Here is a 24691-nt window from a genome sequence, read left to right on the forward strand (position 1 = left end):
CTAGGTTACAGATGGTGAAACTGAGGCAGAGGTACAAACTTGCCAAAGGCCACAAAGGGAGTCAATGCAAAGCCTGTATAATGTTATGATTAATGTGTGAGACTATATCATCCTCTAGTGCTTAGCTGCAGCAGAGGTCAAAAGGGGTACTCAAGCGACTGTCTCTGGAGAGAACAGCCTTAGGTGCTATTCCACAGGCTGTATCTATACAGTTGAGCAACTATTGCCAGTTTAAAGGCAAATATATTAGTAGTGTCTATGGCAGGGGTGGGCAAACCTTTTGGCCCGAGGGCTACATTGGGGTTGCAAAACTGTATGGAGGCCAGGTAGGGAATGCTGTGCTTCCCCAAACAGCCTGGCCCCCACCACCTATCCAACCCCTCCCACTTCCCGTCCCCTGACTGCCCTCCCCAGAACCTCTGACCCATCCAACCCCCCCCCCTCCTTGTTCCCTAACCACCCCCTCCCGGGACCCCCCACCCCTAACCACCCCCAGGACCCCATCCCCATCCAACCCCTCCTCACTGCCCCGACTCCTATCCACACCACTGCCCCTTGACAGGGCCCCCCGGGACTCCCACGCCTATCCAACCCCACCCCCATCCCCTGACCGCCTCCCAGAACTTCCGCCCCATCCAACTGCCCCCTGCTCCTTGTCCCCTGATTGCCCCCCGGGACCCGCCGCCCCTTATCCAGCCCCCCGGCCTGGCCCCCTTACCATGCCGCTCAGAGCAGCATGTCTGGCTGCCGCGCCACCCGGCCAGAGCCAGACACGCTGCCATGCTGCTCGGCAGGAGTGCACAACCCCATCGCCCAGAGCACTGCCCACGTGGCTGCGGGGGAGGTGGGGGGGGAACAGCAGGGAAGGGGCCAGGGCCAGGCAGGACAGTCCCGTGGGCCGGATGTGGCCCGTGGGCCATAGTTTGCCCACCTCTGGGCTATGGGTTCACTACAGGGTGGTGCCCAAGCAACTAATAGAGGTCTATCTCAAATGGTATAAAGTTGTGCCTTCAGAGCCAGAGATCATGGTTTCCTGCTGACTACCATGATGTCTCTATAGGTTAAAGCATATTTCTTATACAAGTGGATTAGAACTCTGGAATTCCAGGCCTCTCTTTGCATAGTAGTTTTCATACTCACTATTCCACAGCATTTTACAAAACCATGGATTAAATGCTTGTATTACACTGACCGCATCAACAAATGTAGCCGCCAATAATAACTCAACAGCCTCGCTCAGTCATGGACACCAGAACCAGTTTTGTTACTTAGGAATCCTGGCCAGGACTCCGCAAGTTAAGTGTCCACTCTTCTGAGTTTAAAACAAAAAACCCTTAAGATCTCCACTTCCAGCTGAACAGGTACTGTATTAGAACTGAGTAAGAGGGGACTTTGGACTTGCATCTCATCAAAAACAAGGCACCTCTAGTACAGCTTGATTTTGCTCCCATTGAAGTTAATGGCAAAAGTCCCTTTAACTTTAATGGGGCAGAATCAGACACATACGCAGCATCCTCTCATGCCCTTGCAGCATAGTACTACATTAACTCATGCCTACTGCTAACAAATTGCTGGTATGGAACATGTACACATAGCCATAGCAACACAGCAGAAATAGGTTCAACCCTTAATATCTGTTCATACTTCTGAAAAAATAACCAAAGATCAGCTTGTTGGAGTAGGTGCTATAGCTGCAAGAAACTCATTAATGTAAATGGTATATAGTCAGGGGACTGATAGAATAACTTTAAACACACACAGTATTCATGAGAACCTTAATAATGTAATGAAAATTAATCTGATGGGACTGAGCTTCTCCGGTGGTGCTTCAATTTGTAGTACAAAGGTACTGTAAAGTGGTATGCTGACCTGCAATTGTCCTTGTCAATGGCTGCAGATTTGTAATGTAGCCCCATTAATTAAACTGAAATCTTTTTAGGCAGCACTGACAGTGACAAGTGGCACTATCCAAATCACAGGGATGCACCAAAAATCTCAACTGATTGCATAAACAAAATAGTGTTTTCAATAGCATACACATTAGCTTAACTGCAACAGTAGTCATAAATTATAAGTGAGACAAGGTGGGTGAGGGAATCTCTTTTATTGGGCCAACTTCTGTTGGTGAGAGAGACAAGCTTTTTGAGCTTATACCAAGCTCTTCTTTGGGTCTGGAAAATGTACTCAAAGTACAGATGCTGAGTACATTTTCCAGACTTGAAGAAGAGCTCTGTGTAAGCTCAAAAGCTTCTCTCTCTCACAAGCAGAAGTTGGTCCAATAAAAAAAATTACCTCTCCCCACCTCAGCTCTCTAATATCCTGGGGGCAACATGGCTACAATACCACTTCATACAACAAACTATAAGCGATTGCAAAGCTCTCTTAGTTTAGTCTTAAGAGTCACTCACACCTTTATCATTATATTCCTGATTGGATTCCTCTTTAAAAGTTAAGAGCATGTGGCATAATACTTGTAAAAGTGATATGTGCTTTCCATAGTATGTTCAAAATGTTCTACAAATATTACCTCCTATATACATTACGCACCGGGGGGAAGGGTTATAGGACAATACTGCATGCATGCCGACTGGTAAACATTCAGAACTATCATGCTGTCCAAAGTGGGCACAATTAACAGCAATTTTTAGTTAACTTAAATACATGCATTTATGAGATGGTATTTTGGCCTAGTGGGTACAGCACTGGCCTGGGACTTGGGAGACGTGGGTTCTATTCCTGGTTCTGCAACTGGCCCGCTGTGTGACCTTGAGCGAGTCATAGATTGTCGGGCTCAACGGGTAGTGATCAATTGCTCGATGTCTAGTTGGCAGCCGGTATCAAGCGGAGTGCCCCATGGGTCGGTCCTGGGGCCAGTTTTGTTCAACATCTTCATTAATGATCTGGATGATGGGATGGATTGCACCCTCAGCAGGTTTGTGTTTGACACTGAGCTGTGGGGAGAGATAGATACAGTGGAGTGTAGGGATAGGGTCCAGAGTGACCTAGACAAATTGGAGGGTTGGGCCAAAAGAAATGTGATGCGGTTCAACAAGGACAAGTGCAGAGTCCTGCACTTAGGACGAAAGAATCCCATGCACTGCTACAGGCTGCGGACCGACTGGCTAAGCAGCAGTTCTGCAGAAAAGGACCTGGGGATTACAGTGGACAAGAAGCTGGATATGAATCAACAATGTGCCCTCGTTGCCAAGAAGGCTAATGGCATATTGGGCTGCATTAGTAGGAGCATTGCCAGCAGATCGAGGGAAGGGATTATTCCCCTCTATTGGGCTCTGGTGAGGCCATATCTGGAGTATTGTGACCAGTTTTGGGACCCCCACTACAGAAAGGATGTGGACAAATTGGAGAGAGTCCAGCGGAGGACAACGAAAATGTTAGGTGGCTGGGGCACATGACTTATGAGGAGAGGCTGAGGGAATTGGGCTTATTTAGTCTGCAGAAGAGAAGAGTGAGGGGAGATTTGGTAGCAGCCTTCAATTACCTGAAAGGGGGTTCCAAAGAGGATGGAGCTAGGCTGTTCTCAGTGGTGGCAGATGATAGAACAAGGAGCAATGGTCTCAAGTTGCAGTGGCAGAGGTCTAGGTTGGATATTAGGAAAAACTATTTCACTGGGGGGTGAAGCACTGGAATGGGTTACCTAGGGAGGTGGTGGAATCTCCTTCCTTAGAGGTTTTTAAGGCCCTGCTTGACAAAACCCTGGCTGGGATGATTTAGTTGGGGTTGGTCCTGCTTTGAGCAGGGGGTTGGACTAGATAACCTCCTGAGGTCTCTTCCAACCCTAATCTTCTATGATTGTATGATTTCACCTCTGCCTCAGTTTCCCCATTAGCCCCATGGGAATAATGATATTGACCTACTCTGTAAAGCATTTTGAGATCTACAGGTATAAGAGCTATACAAGAGCTAAGTATTATTACTATGGGCTATCCATGGATATAAAACATTGCAGGTCTATTTAATATCATTGTTCTAATAGGAACTGCTCCTACTCACATTCTAGTTAAAGGTAGAACTCTTGTTGATCTCAGTGGTGCAAGATAAGCATGTCACGTGTATTTACCAAATATTATTGTAATTTTCCTTTTCTTTCTTTAGGGATAAAATATAACATGGGACCCCAACAACCCAAAAAAGTAAGTTCTTCAGAAAAAATGCAAGAAAATAGAGCATGACATATTTGCAATACAGAATGTGGGATGAGGGGGAGAAGGCTCAGAGCAAACCATTTGACTGGAAGTAAAAGTATCAAACAGGAATGAAGCATTAAAGCTTTTCCCTGGAGTGCAAATTTTTTTTTATTACAATACGAATTTGGTAATCCATGAAAATTTAGTTTTATGGTTGTTTGCTAGACTAGATATTCCTAAAAGATACTGTAAACTTGAAAGATTTGCATATTCATATTTGGTATAAAATTTTATTGCTAAAAGAATTGGTTGAGTATCACATAGAATATTAGAAAGAAAAATACTGGTATTATTGTGCCACCTAGTGGCTACTAGGTCATTCATAGTAGCTGTGACTATATCTCATTTACTTCTTTGAAGTTTAAGGGATGAATGCGACTACTTGAAAGAATGCTAGAATTTATCAGCTATTTATCCAAATTCCAGGGGGAACTTAGTGAGATGTAGTTCATATCGCTCCATCTCTGCAGGTTCAATTTACCTTTTGAATGGCAGTGAATAGGAATTTTGTCCACAGAGGATATTCAAATTATGACATTTGCTTATGATGGAAATGGTAGTTTTAGATTCATCATCAGCAATGTGGGGTGTTGGGGGTTTTTTTGGGGGGGAAGGGGGAGACTGTACCCTAGCATGGAATAAGTATGAAATATCAAACAGTCTGATTTCCTCATATGATTGCTACATCACTCAGTAAAGAGCAATATGTAGTAAATAGAATAAAACAACTGGCCATTTACATATACAAGATGACCGAAATATACATTTGATGCATTTAAATCAGGGTAAGCTTCTCAACTGAATAGCAATCAAATACTTGCATAGTCCCATCAGTTTAGGATATACCCAGGCAACTATACACGGGAGTACCAGAATGAGTTTTTCCAAGTCAGCCTATATCACATGGTAATAGTAATAGCAAGGCAGTAGTAAAAACTTAACACAAGTCATTCTAGAAAAAAGTATAACTTTTTCTGAACAGTTACAAAAGGAAGCAAGTGTAAAGAACATCTTATTCTGTTTGGGTCTTAGTCAGCGTACTGTATACAGAGAAGTGAAGGGACAACCCAGACTGTGTTCCACCTCACCCTTGTTCCTCTATTATGCACAGCCGCTTTTATAATTTGTTTAATACTGATAAGTTCTATTTTATTTTTGAACACAACTTAATAGGTTACTAGCACGATTTGGATTTTTGCTCATTACTTTTTTATGATGAATATTGAATCAACTTTTTCCAGAAAAAAAGAGAAAAAGAAAAATCCATTCTCCTTTGAAGAAGGAAATTGGCAAGATATAGAAAATCAGTAGTGATGCCACATGGGGATGTAGCCTGAGTTGCAGCTTCCCCTTTGTAACTGAATGGCAGAAAAAGCTTGTTGTTATTCTTTGACAGCCTAATCTAAAGCCCTGTGAAGATTTCTATTGGGCCACAGAGAGGCTAATCTAACTCCCATTGAAGTCAACTGGATGTTTTTTCATTGCCTTCAAGGGGATTGGATCAAGCCCAAACTGCAGATTCCTGCCTGTTCTCTCAGATGAGCAGAGGAAGAGTTGTGACATCACTATGATAATCCGTAAAAATGCTTCACCATGAAGAAGAAAGAGAATACTCATTTCAAATCTAAAGCTGCTTTTTTAAGTTTGGGACATCTTTAACATCATCAAGGAGCAGGTGAAAGGCAAATATAGAAGAGTTTGTGATTTGCATCACAGTTTACCTCTAATAGTTAAAGTATTTTCAGCTAAAGTATTCACCAACTGAACAGCTATATGTGCATATTCCCTGCCCTCCCATTCCTTCTTCCATCTGAACTATAATCTTTGGAAAACCACATCAATAATAAACCAGTTAAACAAAATTTTAGTCAAAGCAGAAGACATAGCTTTTCTATGATAATGCAAACATATTATTTAATTACTACATATAATTCGCCCCTAACCCCACCTCGGTGAGATAGGAAAATGGTCAACAAGAGTCACAGGTAGAGCTAGGATAAAAATTCAGGCGTTCCAGCCTCCCAGACGCATATTACATCCACAACAATCAGAGGCAGTATGATGTAATCTATCTTTCCCCTTCTAAATTTAGGACCATTTTGACCTGTACAAGCTGCTATTAGAGATCTCTGTACAAAGGCTTATTTGAAAATGGCAACAACAGGTGGAACTTTCCTCTGTGGGTATAATAGCTGCCTAACCTCCATTGGCTTGCCATCATTTTTGGCTACTGTCTTTGCTTTGCAACCGCTTCACCATTTTTCACTCCAAATCCAGATCCAAAGCTCATTAAAGTCAGTGGAAAGATTCTCATTGACTTCATTGACCTTTGGCTTGGGGCCATAATGAGAGCTATAATGTTAATTTTTTTATAAACGTTCACTTTGAAACACACTCCAATGGCTAATGAGCAAACAAGTCAAAGTGAGGAAGTGTGGGATTCTCCTTCTTCCTGAAAAGCCTAGTGTGTGAAATCATTGAAAGGTGACATTATTTCAAGCCTCCATTAATAGCTATAATAAAAAGTAGTATTTTATGCTGAATAATGATTGTGTGCCAGAACTGTAACCTATCTGGGTCATCATTTTCAGGCTCACCTGGATAACCTATGTTGTGTTCCTCTTGTAATATGAATATGCATATTTCAGGGCCGGCTCCAGGCACCAGCGTAGCAAGCAGGTGCTTGGGGCGGCCAATGAAGAGGGGGCCAGCACGTCTGGCCGTTCAGCGGCGGGGCCGTCACTCCCTCTCGGAGCGAAGGACATGCCGCTGAATTGCCACCGTAGAATGAAGTGGCGGTGGAGCTGCCGCCGATCGAAACTTTTTTTTTTTTTTAATTGCTGCTTGGGGCAGCAAATATGCTAGAGCCGGCCCTGCATATTTTTAAAGACAGCAAGATCTTGCGGAGTGCAAGGAATGGCACAAATTGTTGCAGAGTGAGAATGGGTATAAGATGCCATCTCCCAGAACATGTTCTAAGGCAGATGGCTCATTTTCTAGGGGCCAGAGCATCAGGCTCTAGCTAGTAGCTGGAAAATGACTTCTCCCTGGGTGACATTCACCCCCATGCAGGTAGCCTGTACTGGTCGTTGCCCTACTTAAGCCTTCAAAACAAGGCTGATGTGGAACTTGAATGATGTAGCATCTCTTTACAAGAGCAAATTTCACCCCTAGAGAGACAGACAGAAATTTAGTTTAGGTGTGTCAAAATGGTAGGAAGGAACTTAATTTGCCTATGCTGGGGACTGGAAGGGAATTAACCAGTGCAGTCTACTTAGAAATCTACTGTCTCAGTCCCTGCTTTGCCCCTGCCCCCAACCCCCGATTTAGCCCCAGGTTCCTGCCCCTCCCATCCCTCTGATACTTGCTGCTTCCCTCCTACCCTCATTCAGGGCTCCTCCCCACACCTGCATCCCTGTTGTCCAGTGCTTACAGTGGTCTGGAAAAAAGTGTGGGAGCGGCAGCTTTGATGAGACAGTGCTTACCGTGTGCTCCTCAGAGACTCAGCTTGATTTTTAAATGGAGGGGCATGCAACCCCCCTCAGTGCACATGTGCACACACTGACTTTAAGCACTGCAGCTTCCCTGATAAATCCTCCCTGTGTTCTCATGCAACAAGTTAAGGTAGCAGCAAGGGGCAGACAGAGATTCCTCTGCCTGCAGCACCATGCAGTCTGAGGGCCTGGATATTCCTGTTAATCAGGCTTTTCTGGTTATTCAGTTTGCACAAAAATCAATAGGCTTGTGCCCATGATGCCTAGAACATTCCCTGCAATTTAGGAATTGCTACACTGCATTCCAAAGTTATCACACTAGACAGAGAAACAGCAACACATTGAGTGTTAGTTCTTGCTCCATACAGCTAATTAATTCCTCCGCCTGCCCCTCCATTTCCAATGAGTACAAGAGTTATTCATGCTACAGATAGATAGTTCAGAGACGGATCCATACCAGAATCCTGGCTACAGATAGCCCCCAAACTATGGGAACATTCCATCTGCCAGCTCAGGCTCACCTCTAGGTTTGATGTCTATGTAAACACACCTAAAACAGAAAGAGAAGGAAATGGAAAAGTCTAGTGCAGGAGCAGAGTCTCAGACATGCTGCAATACACATCATTTTATAATTTAGCTGAACTGAGTCAATGAATAGATCTGCCACTAAACTGTACACGTTATCAATAGTGATAAATACTATCTCATTTCTTGGGTCTTTTCTTCCAGCAGGACTGCACTTCTAGCAACAATCATGACGTAAGAATAAGAAAATATTCTGCAGAGGAATTAGCAATGGGAAACCAGAGAAGTTCATTATATTCACCTGTGAATGCACCTACTAAGCTTCAAAGTACAGACAGAAAACAAAATATAATGTTTGTGATGAAAGACCATCAAAAAAAAGATGCAGAAGTTAATCCTATCGGGCTCCACAAACGGCGAAGGAGATTTATCATTAAGAAGAGTCCTATACTGATTGCTATGAACAGTTCTTCTCTCAACCTGCCTATGCTTAAATCTGAGGACAGAAACAACAACAACTGGAAAAGTCTTTATCAGATCCAAAGAGAAAGAAAGAGAATAATGAGAGATACTTGTTCCAAATACAAGAGTAATAACAGACGGATAATCACTCCTTATCACGTTTCCAGAATATTTGTAGAAGATAAATACAGAATTCTATACTGTGAAGTTCCAAAAGCTGGCTGTTCTAACTGGAAACGAGTGCTCATGGTTCTCAATGGGTTGGCTTCCTCCACAAAAGATATACAGCACAACACAGTGCATTATGGAAATTATTTAAAAAGGTTGGATGGGTTTGATCGCAAAGGGATTTATCACAGGCTCAACACTTACACCAAGATGCTTTTCATTCGCGAACCCTTTGAAAAGTTGGTATCCGCATTTCGGGACAAGTTTGAGCATCCGAACAATTACTACCACCCTGTTTTTGGAAAAGCTATTATTTCGAGATACCGTGTCAATGCCTCCAAAGAAGCATTAAGGACAGGTTCCGGAGTCAAATTTAAAGAGTTCATTCAATATCTTCTAGATGTACATAGACCAGTGGGCATGGACATTCACTGGGATCATGTCAACAGGCTTTGCAGCCCATGTTTAATAGACTATGACTTTGTAGGGAAATTTGAAAGCATGGAAGAAGATGCAAATTTTTTCCTGCATTTAATTGGTGCTCCACAAAATTTAACTTTCCCTAGGTTTAAAGACAGACATTCCAATGAAGAACGAACCACCACTAAAATTACACAGAGCTATTTTGCACAGCTTTCACCTGCTCAAAGACAACACAGTTATGATTTTTATTATATGGATTATTTGATGTTTAACTATTCAAAACCTTTTGAAGATTTGTATTAGAAAGTAAGAGACACTTCTATTTCATATCAGCTGAATTACATAATAGATACTGGTCTTGGTACACTGATGCTCTAGAAGCACATCACTATTATATTTTCTAAGAATAATCAGTGGATTCATGCGACATAGTAAAACTGATAGCTTTTCATGTACAAAATCTCATTTTAGAAAATTTACCATAAATAACAAAAATTGACTTTTACATTTGGCCTGAAATATCAAAGAAAAACGGGAAATACAAAGTCCTTATGCCTCCATGTGGTGTCTCCTAGATGTTACCGTCTGTTTAGCAAAGGGTCAGTTAAAGAGCATTTCCACAGCAGCAAAAAATAAGTAGCAGAGCATAAATGATTTACAATTAGTGACGTTTACATCTGCCCCTTAACTTCCTCCTTTAAATCATAATTTTTCTACGGTTTCTCCATGTGATAACAATATACATCAAGGCTCCTAAATAAAGCACATGATTTTCCATTCTGGTGGTTATTTGTGTTTGCATTGGAGGGTGCCAAGCAGAGTGGGTGAAGAGGTGGGGAAAGCAGCTGAAATCCTGTGGTGGATCCAATAGTCTATTAAATTCCTGTTATGATGAGCTCTTTAAAATACCATAAGAAAAAAAAGTGCTGTTTCATTAACAGCTTTACAGTTTCTTGCAATCTGCAATGCATGCAACCATACACCAGGAAGGCCTTATAAATTTGAAGCTGGACACAGATTTCTAATTACTTTCTGTGATTACCAAATTAATTAGAATAAGAGAAAATGCATTACAATTACAGTACAATGTTGAAACATGTTCTAGTGAAAACATTAATACTTAGTAACCATGTGAGTGCAGTGTTAAAGCAGATGTTGCAATTCATAGAGTGAGAATGTATGGTCTCCCTTCCATATTCCCCTTATGCCACATTGATCTTCAAGAAAATAAAATGCAAGAGAATATTTACATCTTTATGCATGTTATTAAGATTCTTTTAATCCTTTGCATTAACAAATCTTTAATTTAGTTTGTATAGTGACCAGGAATATCAAATGTTTCCTTTAACGTGACAAATAAATGTAAATTCAACTTCCTGCCCATCAGGATTTATTTTGGTTAAAATCAGATGTCAGTTCACAGCAACAAGCAGAGCATATTTGTTTGTTGTTTCATTTTGTTCATTATTTTCTATATTTAACTGTAGTTTTGCTATGTTTTCTCTCAAGTAGAAACTTCCATGAGGTTCAAATGTTGGAGAGTTACAACAGCAGCAGAACATCCATGTTAACTTTATATAAACTATTGCTGTCTATGTGTGGCCAGTTAACCAGCTGTACTGGTTTTGAAGTCAATGCTATTTTCAGTTAGGTGAGCACATTTGAATCAGTCTCCATTAGTCAATCCAAAAATTGTAAGCCTCAGTTACAACTCAGGTTCTAGGTTCTGTAATTAGGTGCTGTATAAACATTGGATAATGCAGACCTCAAGAAGAGCTCTGTGTAAACTGGAAAGCTTGCGTCTCTCACCAGCAGAAGTTGGTCGAATAAAAGGATTACCTCATCCACTCTCTCTCTCTCTCTAAGGCAGGGGTCGGCAACGTTTGGTACGCGGCTTGCCAGGGTAAGCACCCTGGCGGGCCGGGCCAGTTTATTTACCTGCTGACGTGGCAGGTTCGGCCGATCGCAACCCACACTGGCTGCGGTTCACTGTCCTGGGCCAATGGGGGCGTCGGGAAGCAGGGCGGGCAAGGGATGTGCTGGCCGCAGCTTCCCACCGCCCCCATTGGCCCGGGATGGTGAACCGCGGCCAGTGGGGGCCATGATCGGCCGAACCTGTCGCGTCAGCAGGTAAATAAACTGGCCCAGCCCGCCAGGGTGCTTACCCTGGCAAGTCGCGTGCCAAACGTTGCCGACCCCTGCTCTAAGGGTATATCTACGCTACCCGCCAGATCGGCAGGTAGTGATCGATCACCGATCGCTCTGCTGTCAACTCCGGAACTCCACCGCAGCAAGAGGCGGAAGCGGAGTCAACGGGGAGCGGCAGCGGTCGACTTGCGGCCGTCCGCATGGCCAGGTAAATCGACCTAAGATACGCCGACTTCAGCTACGCTATTCACGTAGCTGAAGTTGCATATCTTAGGTCGACCCCCCTCCCTAGTGTAGACTTAGCTTAACAAACCCAGTATAAGACATTCTTTGCTCCAAAGAGCTTACAATTTTAGGACTCAATCCTGCAAACATTTACATACATGCATATTTTTACACACTACAACTATTTCCATTAGAGTCCCACTAAAATCATCGTATTTTAACTCTATCTTAATTTTTTTTAACAAAAGGATAAATAGGAATACAATATTGTATATAACATATGATTTCTAAAATGTCTGCCATTAAAAACAGAATATACTTTAAAGAAGTTCCTTGAATGTTTTTCACTCAGAAAAAGTTTTACAGGTATGTGTGTGTCTAGCATCCTATTGACAGAGCCCTGCAAATCTGCGTATATCCTTTTTATATCTGCGGACCACAGGTTGGATGCAGAAACAAATTTTGTATACACACATTGAATACCCTATTGAAGTCAATGGGAAAATCAGGATTGAAGGTCAGGTTTTTAAAAGTTAAACACATTCTTAAGTGTTTTGCTGGATCTGGGCTAAAGTGCTCAGCAGGACTGAGCACAGATAGAGGTGTTTTATGCAGTGGATACTACAAAAATCTATGCATGTAAATTCCCGAATTTAAAATCAGAGACACTGCAAGTTTTGGTCTAGGCAATAGTAATTTTAGGCAGCAATGTAGTTGAAAATGTCGTTCTTCATTATTACACCTTCCTTGGAATTCAGTCCATGCCAAAAAAAAAAAGAGGTGTCTTTCTAATCAACATGATTATGTTTGGCTATAACTAGAGGAAATCTGGAGGAGTCACTGAGAAACACAAAGAGGATGTGATAAGGTCTGAGCTCATTTTCTCTAAATGAATGTAATTTACTCATTTTGGATTTGACCCGGCAAGCTGCCAAAAGGATCACAAAGAACCAGAGCACTCAACATGTGATTGCTGCCCCTCCAGATACACTTCTGCATAGTGCTGAACCCTGTGACGGGTTGGATCACAGAAACCCCCTTGGGAGCTGCCACCCGATGTGCAAAGACTACCCCTGCTTCTGTTTTCCCTGCCAGCTCAGGACTCCAGCACCCTGTCTTGCTGAGCCAGACACTCCCGTCTGGCTCCAGACACAGACCCAGGGTCTGAATCACTTGTCCCAAAGCTGCAAGTTTACCTGAAAACAGCTCGCAGTAGCGTGCTTGTCTTTAGCACTCAGATGCCCAACTCCCAATAGGGTCTAAACCCAGATAAATCCATTTTACCCTGCATAAAGCTTATGCAGGGCAAACTCATAAATTGTTCGCCCTCTATAACACTGATAGAGAGATATGCACAGCTGTTTGCTCCCCCAGGTATTAATACATACTCTGAGTAAATTACTACATAAAAAGTGATTTTATTAAATACAGACAGTAGGATTTAAGTGGTTCAAAGTAGTAACAGACAGAACAAAGTAAGTCACCAAGCAAAATAAAATAAAATGCGCAAATCTATGCCTAATCAAACTAAATACAGATAATCTCACCCTCAGAGATGCCTCAGTAAGTTTTTCTCAGACTGGACATTTTCCAGGCCTGGGCACAATTCTTTCCCCTGGTACAGCTCTTGTTGCAGCTCAGGTGGTAGCTAGGGGATTCTTCATGATGGCTTCTTTCCCTCTCTCTTCTCTTCCCCCCTTTATATATCTTTTGCATAAGGCGGGAACTCTTTGTCTCTCTGGGTTTCCACCCCCCCTCACTGGAAAAGCACCAGGTTAAAGATGGATTCCAGTTCAGGTGACATGATCACATGTCACTGCAAGACTTCATTACTCACTTGCCAGCACACACATATACAGGAAGACTCACAGGTAAATACAGCCATCTGCAGACAATGGGAGTCATCAAGATTCCAAACCATCATTAATGGTCCACACTTTACACAATTACAATAGGCCCTCAGAGTTACATTTTATATTTCTAGTTTTAGATACAAGAGTGGTACATTTATACCAATCAGATGATCATACTCAGTAGATTATAAGCTTTGTAATGATACCTTACAAGAGACCTTTTGCATGAAGCATATCCCAGTTACGTTACATTCACTTATTACCGTATTTTCTCTAAAACCAGCTCAGTTACATTATATTGATTATCAAGTTTTTATAAAACCATATAGACTGCACAACGTCACAGCTGCTCCTCCAGATACACTTCTGCATAGTGCTGAACCCTACCCGCTTACCTGAATGGGAGCACGTTCTCATTGAGAGAAGCATTGGGCTTGTAGCTTCATTCAACACAGTTATACCAGTATAGCTTATTCCGCTTCCCATATGGGGATATATTGTATTGTTATAAGTGTCTTATTCTGGTATAATTGCATCCAGACTGTGTGTGTGTGGGGGGGGGGTTGTACCGACTTTACTATACCAGTATATCTAGATTGGTACAATTTTTGAGTGTAGACAAGACCTGAGAGAATAGAGATTTGGGCATCCTTACCTTAGAGCAACACTTGGTAAAACTTTCTCTGGCCTCAAGGGAAGGCAGCATTTGCTGCTGTGCTGATTTGGGTCATGCGAAGGGACCTGCAAGAACTGCTATTTATATACCAGTAGAATTGGTCGAAAAATTAAAACCTATTTTATGAAAAACTTCTAAATTTTGAAGTTGCTTATATTTTGAAGCATACAAGGTGGACCCATTTATCACCTAAAAAGTCATACCTTTTACTAGTATCCCCTCCCACCCATTCCCCTCCCCCACCCCCTCCAAAAAAAAACATTAACCATTTCAATAAAAAAGGGGGGGGGGAATTTCCACAAAAAATGAAATCTTTGACGTCAATTTTTTTGTGAAAAATGTTGTTTAAAAACAAGAGGCCATTCAAGGAAAATTAAAAAAAAAATGACCAACTGTACACAGCACCAACTGATAATTAATATGATATTTCAAAAATGGCATCTCCCCATAGCATGGACTCTGCTATATATTAGATGGCTGGTTTGTTTTAATATAGGTTTGTTAGCTGTGGGTGGTTTGTTGGTTGGGGCCTCTTACTTCTAACTGACCATAAGCAGTGTGGTGGGAGAGTGTTCTAATGGGCAAGGAAATATACATACACATACACATGCCAAGAAAGGAGGGGAGGGGGAACTGTATGAAGAAATGGAGAAAGCTGATTGGCCAAAGCCAATAAGGGGTGGAACCAGGGAAATATAAAACTGATCGGCCAGTCCTAGCTCTCACCCCAGTTAAAGAGCCCAATGAATTTGATCAGAAGCTCAGTCTGAGGTAAGAGTCTATTTGGTCAACATTTTTGACCAAAATAAATGTACCTGCTGGAAAATGTGGTTTCATGTAAATTAAAGTGTTTCATGAGAATGTCAATTTTAACTATTGTTTATTTTCCAGTTGGGTGATTTGAAATGAAAAATTCCACTTTGACACGTCAGAATCTTCTTATGGAAAAATGTTTAAGTTTTCAGTTTTGACATTTCCAATTCAAACTTTCAGAATTTTTCATTTTGAAAAAACATTTCCAATATTGCAGCTTTTTCTCCTGGTTGGGAATGAAAAGTAATTTTGAAGTGTCAAAATTTCCATCAAAGGAAGATCCCATTTTTTGTAATGTCTCTAGTTAGGAATTCAGTCAAGCTGAAGATCTAGTGCTGCTTATATCTCCACTTAAAGGTTTGTGCCAGATGGTTTCTTGCCCTTAAAAGGTGCATTTTATAAAGCTGCATTCTCAAAGCTAGGTAGTAAAAGCTGTAAATTAATAGCCCTTGACAATCCTTCTGTACTATTTAATGGGTAATTTACCAGCAATGTATATAAATTAAGCATTTCTGAAATATTTTAAGATTTGCTGAATCTCAAACTCATTATAAAATGTAAAAGACAAATTCTGTTCCCTTAGAAAAGTGCATAAGTGTTTGAGAAACAATATAATAAAACAATGTAATGTACTACTTTGGTCTTGCTGAATCAAAAATGCATGCTTAATAAAGTTGGCCCTATGGCTCATTGTCATTTATAAAAATGTAGAAATATTGTAATCTAGCAATATAAACAAAGGTACAAACAGGAGAAATGGTGGGAGAGGGAGCTTGCTTATCTTTTTTAATGCCTACGGTCTTTTGTAATTAGCATCATTTCTAGGCTCCTAGCAAACTCTGTTCTCCTATACGTCTGTACAGTGCATACCAGTTTTGAGACATTATTATTTATCATCAGCAATGTGCTCAGCCCAACACAATATGCAAAAAATAAAGACAGTCCCTTCCTGTCCTAAAGAGCTTACTGTCTAAAGATAGGAAATCCACATGAGGAGATAACTTTCTTTTCGTCGTTTTGTTTAGTTCCTCCCATTTTGATGCAAGTCATTTTTCAAAGGCCCGATGGAGGTTTTTAGGAGGGATCTGAATGAAGAGAAGGTAACAAAAGCTACATTCAGATCTCCCCCTCAGACACCTTCATGTTTTCTTTAAAATAAAAATGAGTAAAAATAATGACAATAACAACGTGGAAGAGTGTCTATTGAACTAAAAGTCTTCACATTTAAGGCTTCTTTGTTGATACTCCAATCATACCTAACTAGTCAAGACAGACCTATAGTGTTTAATGCACTGCCTTTCATGTTTTCAATATCTATTCCCACGTATAGCTATGTACACACACAGCACACCTGCATCTAACACTGGAATCTCTTCTGCTAGTTTACACTGATGTAACTAACTTTAATGGAGTTAGTGATTTACAAGTGTGTATACACATTATTCACTCTATATGTGAACCTATGGATATTTATAATAGATGTATGCAAGTCTGATGTGCATGATAAAGCCAGTACAAAGGACTGCCTTCACCATGTGTACACTATAAACAGAGATCAATATTCAATATCAGCATTCACAGATGCTCCAGAAAAAAAGTCTTCCTTTCATTAACTTTATTAATTATCTTTGGGAGAATACTTAAGTCAGCTGTACAATAATTTGAGTGTTTTTCTTGGTTATTCATTCATATTTATTGTGTAGCGATAGCTCAAGGCATGCCCTTGCTTGCCATGTTATCCTAAGGTATTATGCCAAATCTTACAGGCTCTTTTTTTTACTATCATTATTATTCTTTTATGCAATTTGCTTGGAGTCATTTTTTTCCTTCCCCCAAAACCGACCAATTGCATAGGTATCTGGACAGAATTTTGTTGGCCACATGGAAAAGAGGTATAACTAAATAAAGGAATAACACAAATCCTAACCTGGCCTCTACACTTAATACTCCATCAATATCAAAGCAGTAACATTTGCAGGCAGCCACAGTAGTTTATTTCCACAGCCCAGTGTGGGAGACAAGTAACGGCACAGTTTGTTCATGTTCATATTGCATTAAGAGATTATTTTTGTGTTGATGATGCTATTTGTGGTGACTTCAAAGCTGAGACTTGAACAAGTGTCTCAGGCTTCATATGGCAAGATGCGTACAATTTGTTTTCTTCCCAAAGGGGGAGCTATTGGTGAAGAAGGTCCCTTAACTCTTATCCATTAGGATAAAGCAACTGAGCCGAGCAGGCAGACCTGTAAATAAATATTTCTGTATCTTGAACAAACTCCAAGGCTGTACTTTAAGGAGGATGTATCGAAACTCAAGCATAAGAAACAATCAGAATTTGTTCATATTGGCTCCCACAAGTATGGGTGAGGAGATCTGGTCTAATGTTTAGAATGGACACTCAAGCCAGGCCTATTTCTAGCTCTGTCTGCTGAGTGTCCTGAGTAAATCATGTTAGGCCAAAGTTTTCCAGAGTGGCCATAGATTCTGGGTGCCTCTATTTTTGAGTTTCCAGCCTGAGACATATTGGGCCTGAATTTCAGAAGTGCCAAGCACTCACATCTCCCACTGATTTGGCCTGGATCTCATGGATTCCATATTTTCAAAGGCCAGCAGCAGTTTGACCTCCTTGCTTGAGTTTATCCACTGAAGTGACCACAGGGGCAGCTTAATTAGCATTTGCCAAGTTCTTTCAGGGATTTTAAAGCAAGAAACTAGGTCAGTGCCAAGTGTTACAGAAGGCAACAACATTGATAGGGAAGACCGTCACATGGGTCATATTTGAAGCTGACAATCCATCTGGATAATCAACGCAGTGAAGAAATATTCTCTTCTCAAAATCAAGTTTAAGCACATCAGCTGCCTCATAAATGCAAGTCACATAAATTGCACTGCTGCTGTTGGGGCCAATCTGATGGGAGCAGTTCTTCAGAAATATTTTGTGAATTGGCTGTAATGAGAACACCAGCTAATTAGTTTAAAAAAAAAATCTTTCGAAGCCCAGTGTGTGCATACAGCTGCTACTGAAAAATTAACACAGATGATAAATATATATGCAGCCAATACCTCCTGCATAGCCTGATCTTTGACAACATTACCCAAGAAGACTTTATATTACAGTGATTTGTTTAATTAATTTTATCCAGTGGAACAGACAAATAAGCTCTTCCTTACGCATCTGCCACCCATTTCCATTTATGCTATTGACTCTCTTCTTGAGCACTTAATTGAACAAATTTGTCTCTAATGTAATTCCATTAAATTCATACCACATAAAAGCAACCCATCTTTGATGTTTGGGTTCCTCTCTGTTCTGATTCTACCACTGCAGGAGTCCTGGACTGTGTTCCCTACTCAGCTACATAGGATTCACTTTCACAAGTGATCAGTGATATTTTCTGTAGATATCCCAATTGTGCAAGCAGGGCCGCCCAGAGGATTGAGGGGGCCTGGGGCAAAGCAATTTCGAGGGCCACTTCCATACAAAAAAGTTGCAATGCTATAGAATACTATATTCTCGTGGGGGCCCCTGCAGGGCCCAGGGACCGGGTGCAAATTGCCCCAATTGTTCCCCCCCCCCCCCCCCCCACCGGGCAGCCCTGTGTGCAAGGACTTAAAGTGAGATTGTCAAGATATGAAATTAGAGATGAGCCTGAACAGCCAAGTTCTGATCCACAGCCAAATTTTTCCAGAGTTTATGGGTGCTCTGATCTGGGATTTGTCCAGACCCATCCCTATTTGGGGCATGAAAATTCAGTTTTCTCTTCCCTCCCATAAACACCCAAACACATGCATTGGCAGAGGGTGTTAAGATTAATTTCTAGTAGTTGATGCATCAGCATATGCAGCCGCGACACAAGACTACACTGTTACAGCCTGCACCAATCCATGCCGCACTAATGGAGACCGCTTCTTAGCTAACAAATGAATTGTCCAGGCTACCATTCACCTTCAGATTTATGAATTTAATATATGATCAAAAAAATAATTTTGCCATTGTTTTACGTGTGCACTCAAGGCCATTTAGTCAATGTAACCTATGATGTAGCCACACACAGAACTCCTGTGAATATCAGCGTACTTACACATACAAGTCAAATACTGATGAAGACCGTGAAAGGCACCTTTGTAGATGGCTTGTATGATGATAATGGTCAGAACAAATTGTCGGTTTAATTCTGCAGTCTTTGAGTAACTCTTACCAAAGAGTGTCACTGCAGTCAATCACAAATGAATGTTTTATTTAGCCTTTAGGGCATGGTACTAGACATCAGACCTCCTAGGCTCCACTGAATCACTATGGGGCCTTGGACACAATGTGCTTGAGTCCTCCACCTGCAGTATGGGGAGAATACTTCCATCCTTCACAGAGCTATGGTAAGGCTTAAATAGTGTTTTTAAAGTGCTTTACATTTCAACGGCGCCTTTCATCTGATGATCTCAAAGTATTATTCATCCCCAGTAATACATAAGGACAGATAAAAGGGGTTTCGCTTTTATGGAAACTTTTTTTCAGTGAGATCTTACTTTTCCCTTTTAGAAAAAGGACACAGATCAATGCCAAACACAAAGCACCACTGTTAGTCACCATGACCTCACCAGTCTTTGAACAATGGAAAGAAGACATGGAGGAGAAAGAGGCATAATATTTATATAGCCTGGTGCTAGATTTCTGCACTGAAATCCATACAGACAAATCCTGCCAAAATGACAGTGCACTCAAGGTGATATTCTCTCTATAAATCATGCACACAATGACCATTTCAAGTAGGGTGGAAAATTTTGCAGATATAATATGAGCTGTATTATGAATTTGACAGTTTATCCATATTTGTCTCTGCAACAAAGCAGGGCTTTTTTAATTATCTGAAATATGTCTGAGATCATTAGCTCATCCCAAAGAAAACTGAATGCCAGGTGTATATTGTACTCCAAGGGAGCATGGAGCAGCAGATGTTAGTCAAAAAAAGTGGTTTATCTTTGGAGTTCTTTCAAAATAAGTTTTAAACCAACTAACACTACCCCGATCACTAATCTTTTTAAAAATCAACACTCAGGAATCAATAGAAAAGCTTGGCCCGATCTGGACAAGTACGCAGATCAGGAAGAACCATGAACCAACGGGAGCAGAAAGTGAATTGATTTTAACAGAGCTAAAAGTATACAGGATAATATGCACCATCCTGAGACTCCGTAGATTTGATTACAAAGGGAGAAAAAAACGCTCTGTGGATGACCCTAAGTGAAATTTAGAATCTAATTAGGAACACAATTATTGCACATTTAAATTTCAGCATGACTGCTACAGATGACAAATGTCAGCAATATACTGATGACACCTTGCTATATATCTTCTTCATCAAAAGAGAGACAGCCATCACCCAGTTGGCCTGGATATTAAAAGAAATAAGTACCTGGATGAAATGCAGTTGGATCAAGCTTATTTACCCTCTGTAAGACAGAGGTGAACTTGGTAGGAAGTGGAAAGTACTCCAAGTTAGGAGTTCAGGGAATTCACTGTGCTAGGGGAAGTCACACACTCCAGCCAGGGAAACAGGCATCCAACATTAGAGAGGGTATTTCTACCTCCGAGTAGGGAACAAGCGCCCCATGTGGACTGCTTGAAGTTCATGCTGCTTCCCTAGGACACCAGTGGTAGATAGTCACTTTGTGCGCGTCAGGGCATTTATTTTTTGACTAACAATGCTTGGCGCAAGCACTGACTGGCCAGAGATGACTCTGCAACAACAACTTAAAGAAGAATTACAAAGGATGCAGTGAAAACCAGTTGACTCTTGCCTTTTACTTTATCCCATGCTACAGGAATGCGAGAGCTTATGATGAAAGGCTATAAATTTAGCACAAAAAAGGAAATACTACTGTGCACATTGTTTGGTCAGCTGTGTAATTCACTGCCACCACAGCCAGACACTCACTTAAAAAAAAATAATAAAGGTTTGAATAATTTTCCAGCAGTAGGCACTTGTAGCTAGCCAGCTAAGATAATGAGAAGAAATCAAAGCTCATGCCTCAAGACATAAAATGATTGCTTGTGTGGGGATTAGGAAGGAACTTCTCCCCAACACACACACAGCATAGCACAATTGCTAGGTGTATTATGAAGGGTTTTCATATTTGCTCTCCCCTGAAGTATTCGATATTGGTTACTGCTAGAGGCAGGATTCCAGACTAGATAGAGCAGTGGCCCGATGCTCTATGGCAAATCCCATGTAACTTGTTCTGGAATCATTTCTATGGTATCCAAATGCCTGAAAGAATCTGGACATTCTACTGGCTTGATTGGTAACAGAAGATAGAAACTATTCATGTAAAATATCTTGCTGCAGTTTTAATGTCTTCAAAGTCCAATGTTCTTATTTTGAGGAAGATGAAGTATGGAAATAAGGTTCTAAAAATCTAATTAAGTTGCTAAACCAAGAGCATTTAAATTATAACTCTTCATGCTACAGGTATTTAATAGGATTATTATACAAAAGAAATTGCAAGGCTTTTACTATCTATTCTTTTAATAAATTTGAGTGGTGTTAGAGGATGCTGCCCTCATCTGGTAGCACATTACTAAGAACCACCTGAAAGAGCTCTAGTTCATACATATGGAACTGCTTCAAAGATGAGGTGAGAGCAAATTATAACTGTAAGAACTAATAGCACTAATGTGTAACCGAGCGCATTAGTTGCATGACCGAGACTGCCCAAGAGTCAAGATACGCTATATATGTTACTTCATGATTCTCCTCCCCCCCCGCCAGTTCAAGAGACCACTGTTACTCCATAGCACCAGATGTTACTCCCCCCACCATCCCTCTAATTAATCCAAGGTGAAACAATATAGAGATCAGGGATGAGCGTGGTGTAAATATGTATGAATCCTGAAACCACAGTGAGTAGGATAGAAAAACATTGAGGAACCAGATGCCCTAAGTCCCCACCATGGTAGTGGAGACATGGGAGGTGCCTGGCAAAGCCATGCACTAGGCTCAGAAGATGTATTTTTCTCCAAATCCTCTGGCATATACACCTTCCTATACTCTATAGTAGCCCTATACTCCCACCCCATCGCTGTTCTTCCTGGTTCTTATTAGAAAAATCAAACACACCCCTGCCCCTCCCAAAAAAAGCATGCTTGTATCTGCAAGATTGTATGGACAATAAGTACACAGTTTACTATGATTTCATGTGCAAATAGAACATTTCCATGTATAAATGGTCACTGAGACACTTAAAGACCACTTGAACCCATAACTGTTCATTTGCACTTGCTAATATCCAATTTATGTACATACAGTAATTGTTCATGAAAATTAGGCATACAATTTCATCTCATTGATGTGCAAGGTTCTAGGTATAAGGTATAGTATGCAGCTTTGTTCCAGGCCCTGCATCCTATCCACTGGACTAAATAAAAAGCAGGTCCATAAGGGTGATGATTTACCAGGTGAAACTTAAATGAGCCAGATCCTCATAATTTTCATTGGTGGTAAATTCTCTTTCCTCCAGGGTAAGTGCCTCAAAACACAACCCTCCCATTCTCATTCAGCATTGCCTGGTGAGCTGACTTCTTCCTTCTCTCAGCTGGGTATTTAGTTTGTCAGCTGTGTTTTCCTGTTTGAATCCATACTGAGCTTACTGTACTGTCAGCCAACTGCGACATTAACACCCAGTTCTGCCTCTCCCATTTCTTTCTCTGGATTCTCTCTCATCTTCCTTTACCTTGTTCTGAAGGTATTAAGGCACTAACAACCATTTTTTTTCTACTTGGTCTTAGATTGATATTAAGTTTAGATATCTGTCTTGAAGGAAATGTTCTCGATTTTCAAAGGAAATGGCCATTATTTTTCATCCCAAGAGATCGCAACATCAAAAATAAAAACACCCTTCATAAACTTCCTAGCAGTGTTGAACAATCTAGCAGCTGCCTAACAGAAAATGGTATCCCAATAATACAGAAACTGTGCTGCTAGAAAATGTCATTTCTAAAACTGTTGATCATTAGCTGAACATCATAGATCAGGATCTTTTTAACCAGGAGCGCTGGAATAACTTGAGAGGGTGACTAAAGCCAGCGAACACAATTTTTCCTATAATTACTGCATAATGAAACTAATTTCTTTTCACCCTGGATGCCTTTTACCTCTTGCCAGCAGCGTTAATGTAGAATATGGATGTTAATAATGAGGATAGTAAGAACTGAACATTTTAAAATCTGAAGCTTTACTTTAATGGTGTTCAACATAGTAAGTATGCAATATAATTAGGCTTGGCAGATTCATTTTGGTTTTTTTTTTTTAATAATTTTGATGGATAATATAGATGTTTAAACTTTTTTTTATTTTTATCTAGTTAAATCTTCACAGCTGTGGGAAGTTATGGGGGCAGACAATAAGGAAGTCAGGCAATCATTTAAGGACAGACGGTGAGATTCAAAGAGTTGAAAGAGTTAAAGCTTTATAACTTAAAAAAATATCAACATATCAAAATATACAAAGTAAACATCCTTCAATCAAACTAAAGCAGCATTTTTCTTACTTTGCCTATCTGTGAATTTTGATTACATTGGATGGAAATATTTTCTCTTCTGTGTGCAAACCAAAATTGACATTTTACATTTACCAATAAAAATATAATCATTCTCAGCCTAAATATAATAATACAACTGCTCTTTACCAATTCAAAGGATGCGCTTTTCTCCTCAAAGCAGCAATCTGATATCATAGTGAGGATATTTAGGGCACTAGTTGGTGCCTTTGTACATCTTTGATTCTAAATCATTATGTACTTTAAATAAGCAGCATAGTAATGCATCTCATTCAGTTTATAAGGCCTTCTACACACTAAAAAATTCTGGTCCCTTAGGACACGTCTCACTCTTTCAACCACCCCAGTATTCTAAAGGGGAGCAGTGACACACTGAGCAAGTTACATTCATGCTCCTGGAGCCGTGCAGAGGATGGAAATTCCATGTCAAACATTTTTAAGTTTGGCTTTGTTTTGAATCGGAACAAAACCCAACAATTTCAAAATCTTCCATGAAAGAAAATTCCAAACAAATCTTCATTTTGGATCAATCTAAACATTGTTTCAATTTGACAGGATATTGAATTATACCACATGCACTCCTCCATCACCCCCTATCCCCACACAAACCCAGGTTTTTTTCCAAAATTAAGTTTGTGAAATCAACAATTCCGGGAAGCATTTAGATTTTAACAGAACTGCATTTTTTGATGGAAAATGACTCCATCGAAGTTTTTCCAACCAGCTCTATGTTCTCCCTTCTAAAATCACTATGTCCAATTTCTGTTCAGTTATTTTCACCCACTTCCCATTGCATTCAGTGGGCAGTGCATATGTTTTATCTGAATCAAGAACTTGACCCCTTTTTTAAAATCTGTGCATAATTTAAAACTACCCCCGGAAAGCTTTTAAAATGACACTCTGCACACAGACTTACACTAAATTATTATTATTTCTTAATAATGTCATGTAGTCCTACTGTACTTCTCTCCCATCATCTCATGCATTTGCCTAGTGCTTTTTGTCCCGAGACATTTTGCAGTACTGAAATCATTTCATCTACTGCTGAAATGCTGCCCTTTCTGGAACAAATACAGGAACTGTTTAACTATGATAATTTAGGATAGTCTAGGAAAAACAATACCATATATAACTGAAACCTCAGGG

At 40.6% G+C, this 24691-nt stretch overlaps 1 protein-coding gene and 1 long non-coding RNA gene across 8 annotated transcripts in view; one reads left to right on the forward strand and one right to left on the reverse strand.

Moving 5' to 3' along the window:
- Window positions 1–10052, forward strand: part of CHST8 (carbohydrate sulfotransferase 8) — a 278075-nt gene extending 268023 nt beyond the window's left edge. For 3 of the 6 annotated variants that reach the window (XM_065567190.1, XM_005289919.5, XM_065567191.1), the window contains 2 exons: window positions 4114–4151; window positions 8429–10052. In XM_065567190.1, the coding sequence (XP_065423262.1) occupies window positions 4128–4151; window positions 8429–9580 (1176 nt within the window). In that variant the 5' untranslated portion in view covers window positions 4114–4127 and the 3' untranslated portion in view covers window positions 9581–10052. The remainder of the gene's footprint in view (window positions 1–4113; window positions 4152–8428) is intronic. The other 3 variants (XM_024104154.3, XM_065567192.1, XM_005289922.5) reach the window with 1 other exon arrangement.
- Window positions 1–24691, reverse strand: part of LOC135975623 (uncharacterized) — a 116229-nt gene that overhangs the window by 69145 nt on the left and 22393 nt on the right. The window lies entirely within an intron of this gene.

The sequence above is a fragment of the Chrysemys picta genome, chromosome 14, assembly GCF_011386835.1.
Source record: "Chrysemys picta bellii isolate R12L10 chromosome 14, ASM1138683v2, whole genome shotgun sequence".
In the NCBI taxonomy this organism is placed as follows: Eukaryota; Metazoa; Chordata; order Testudines; family Emydidae; genus Chrysemys; species Chrysemys picta.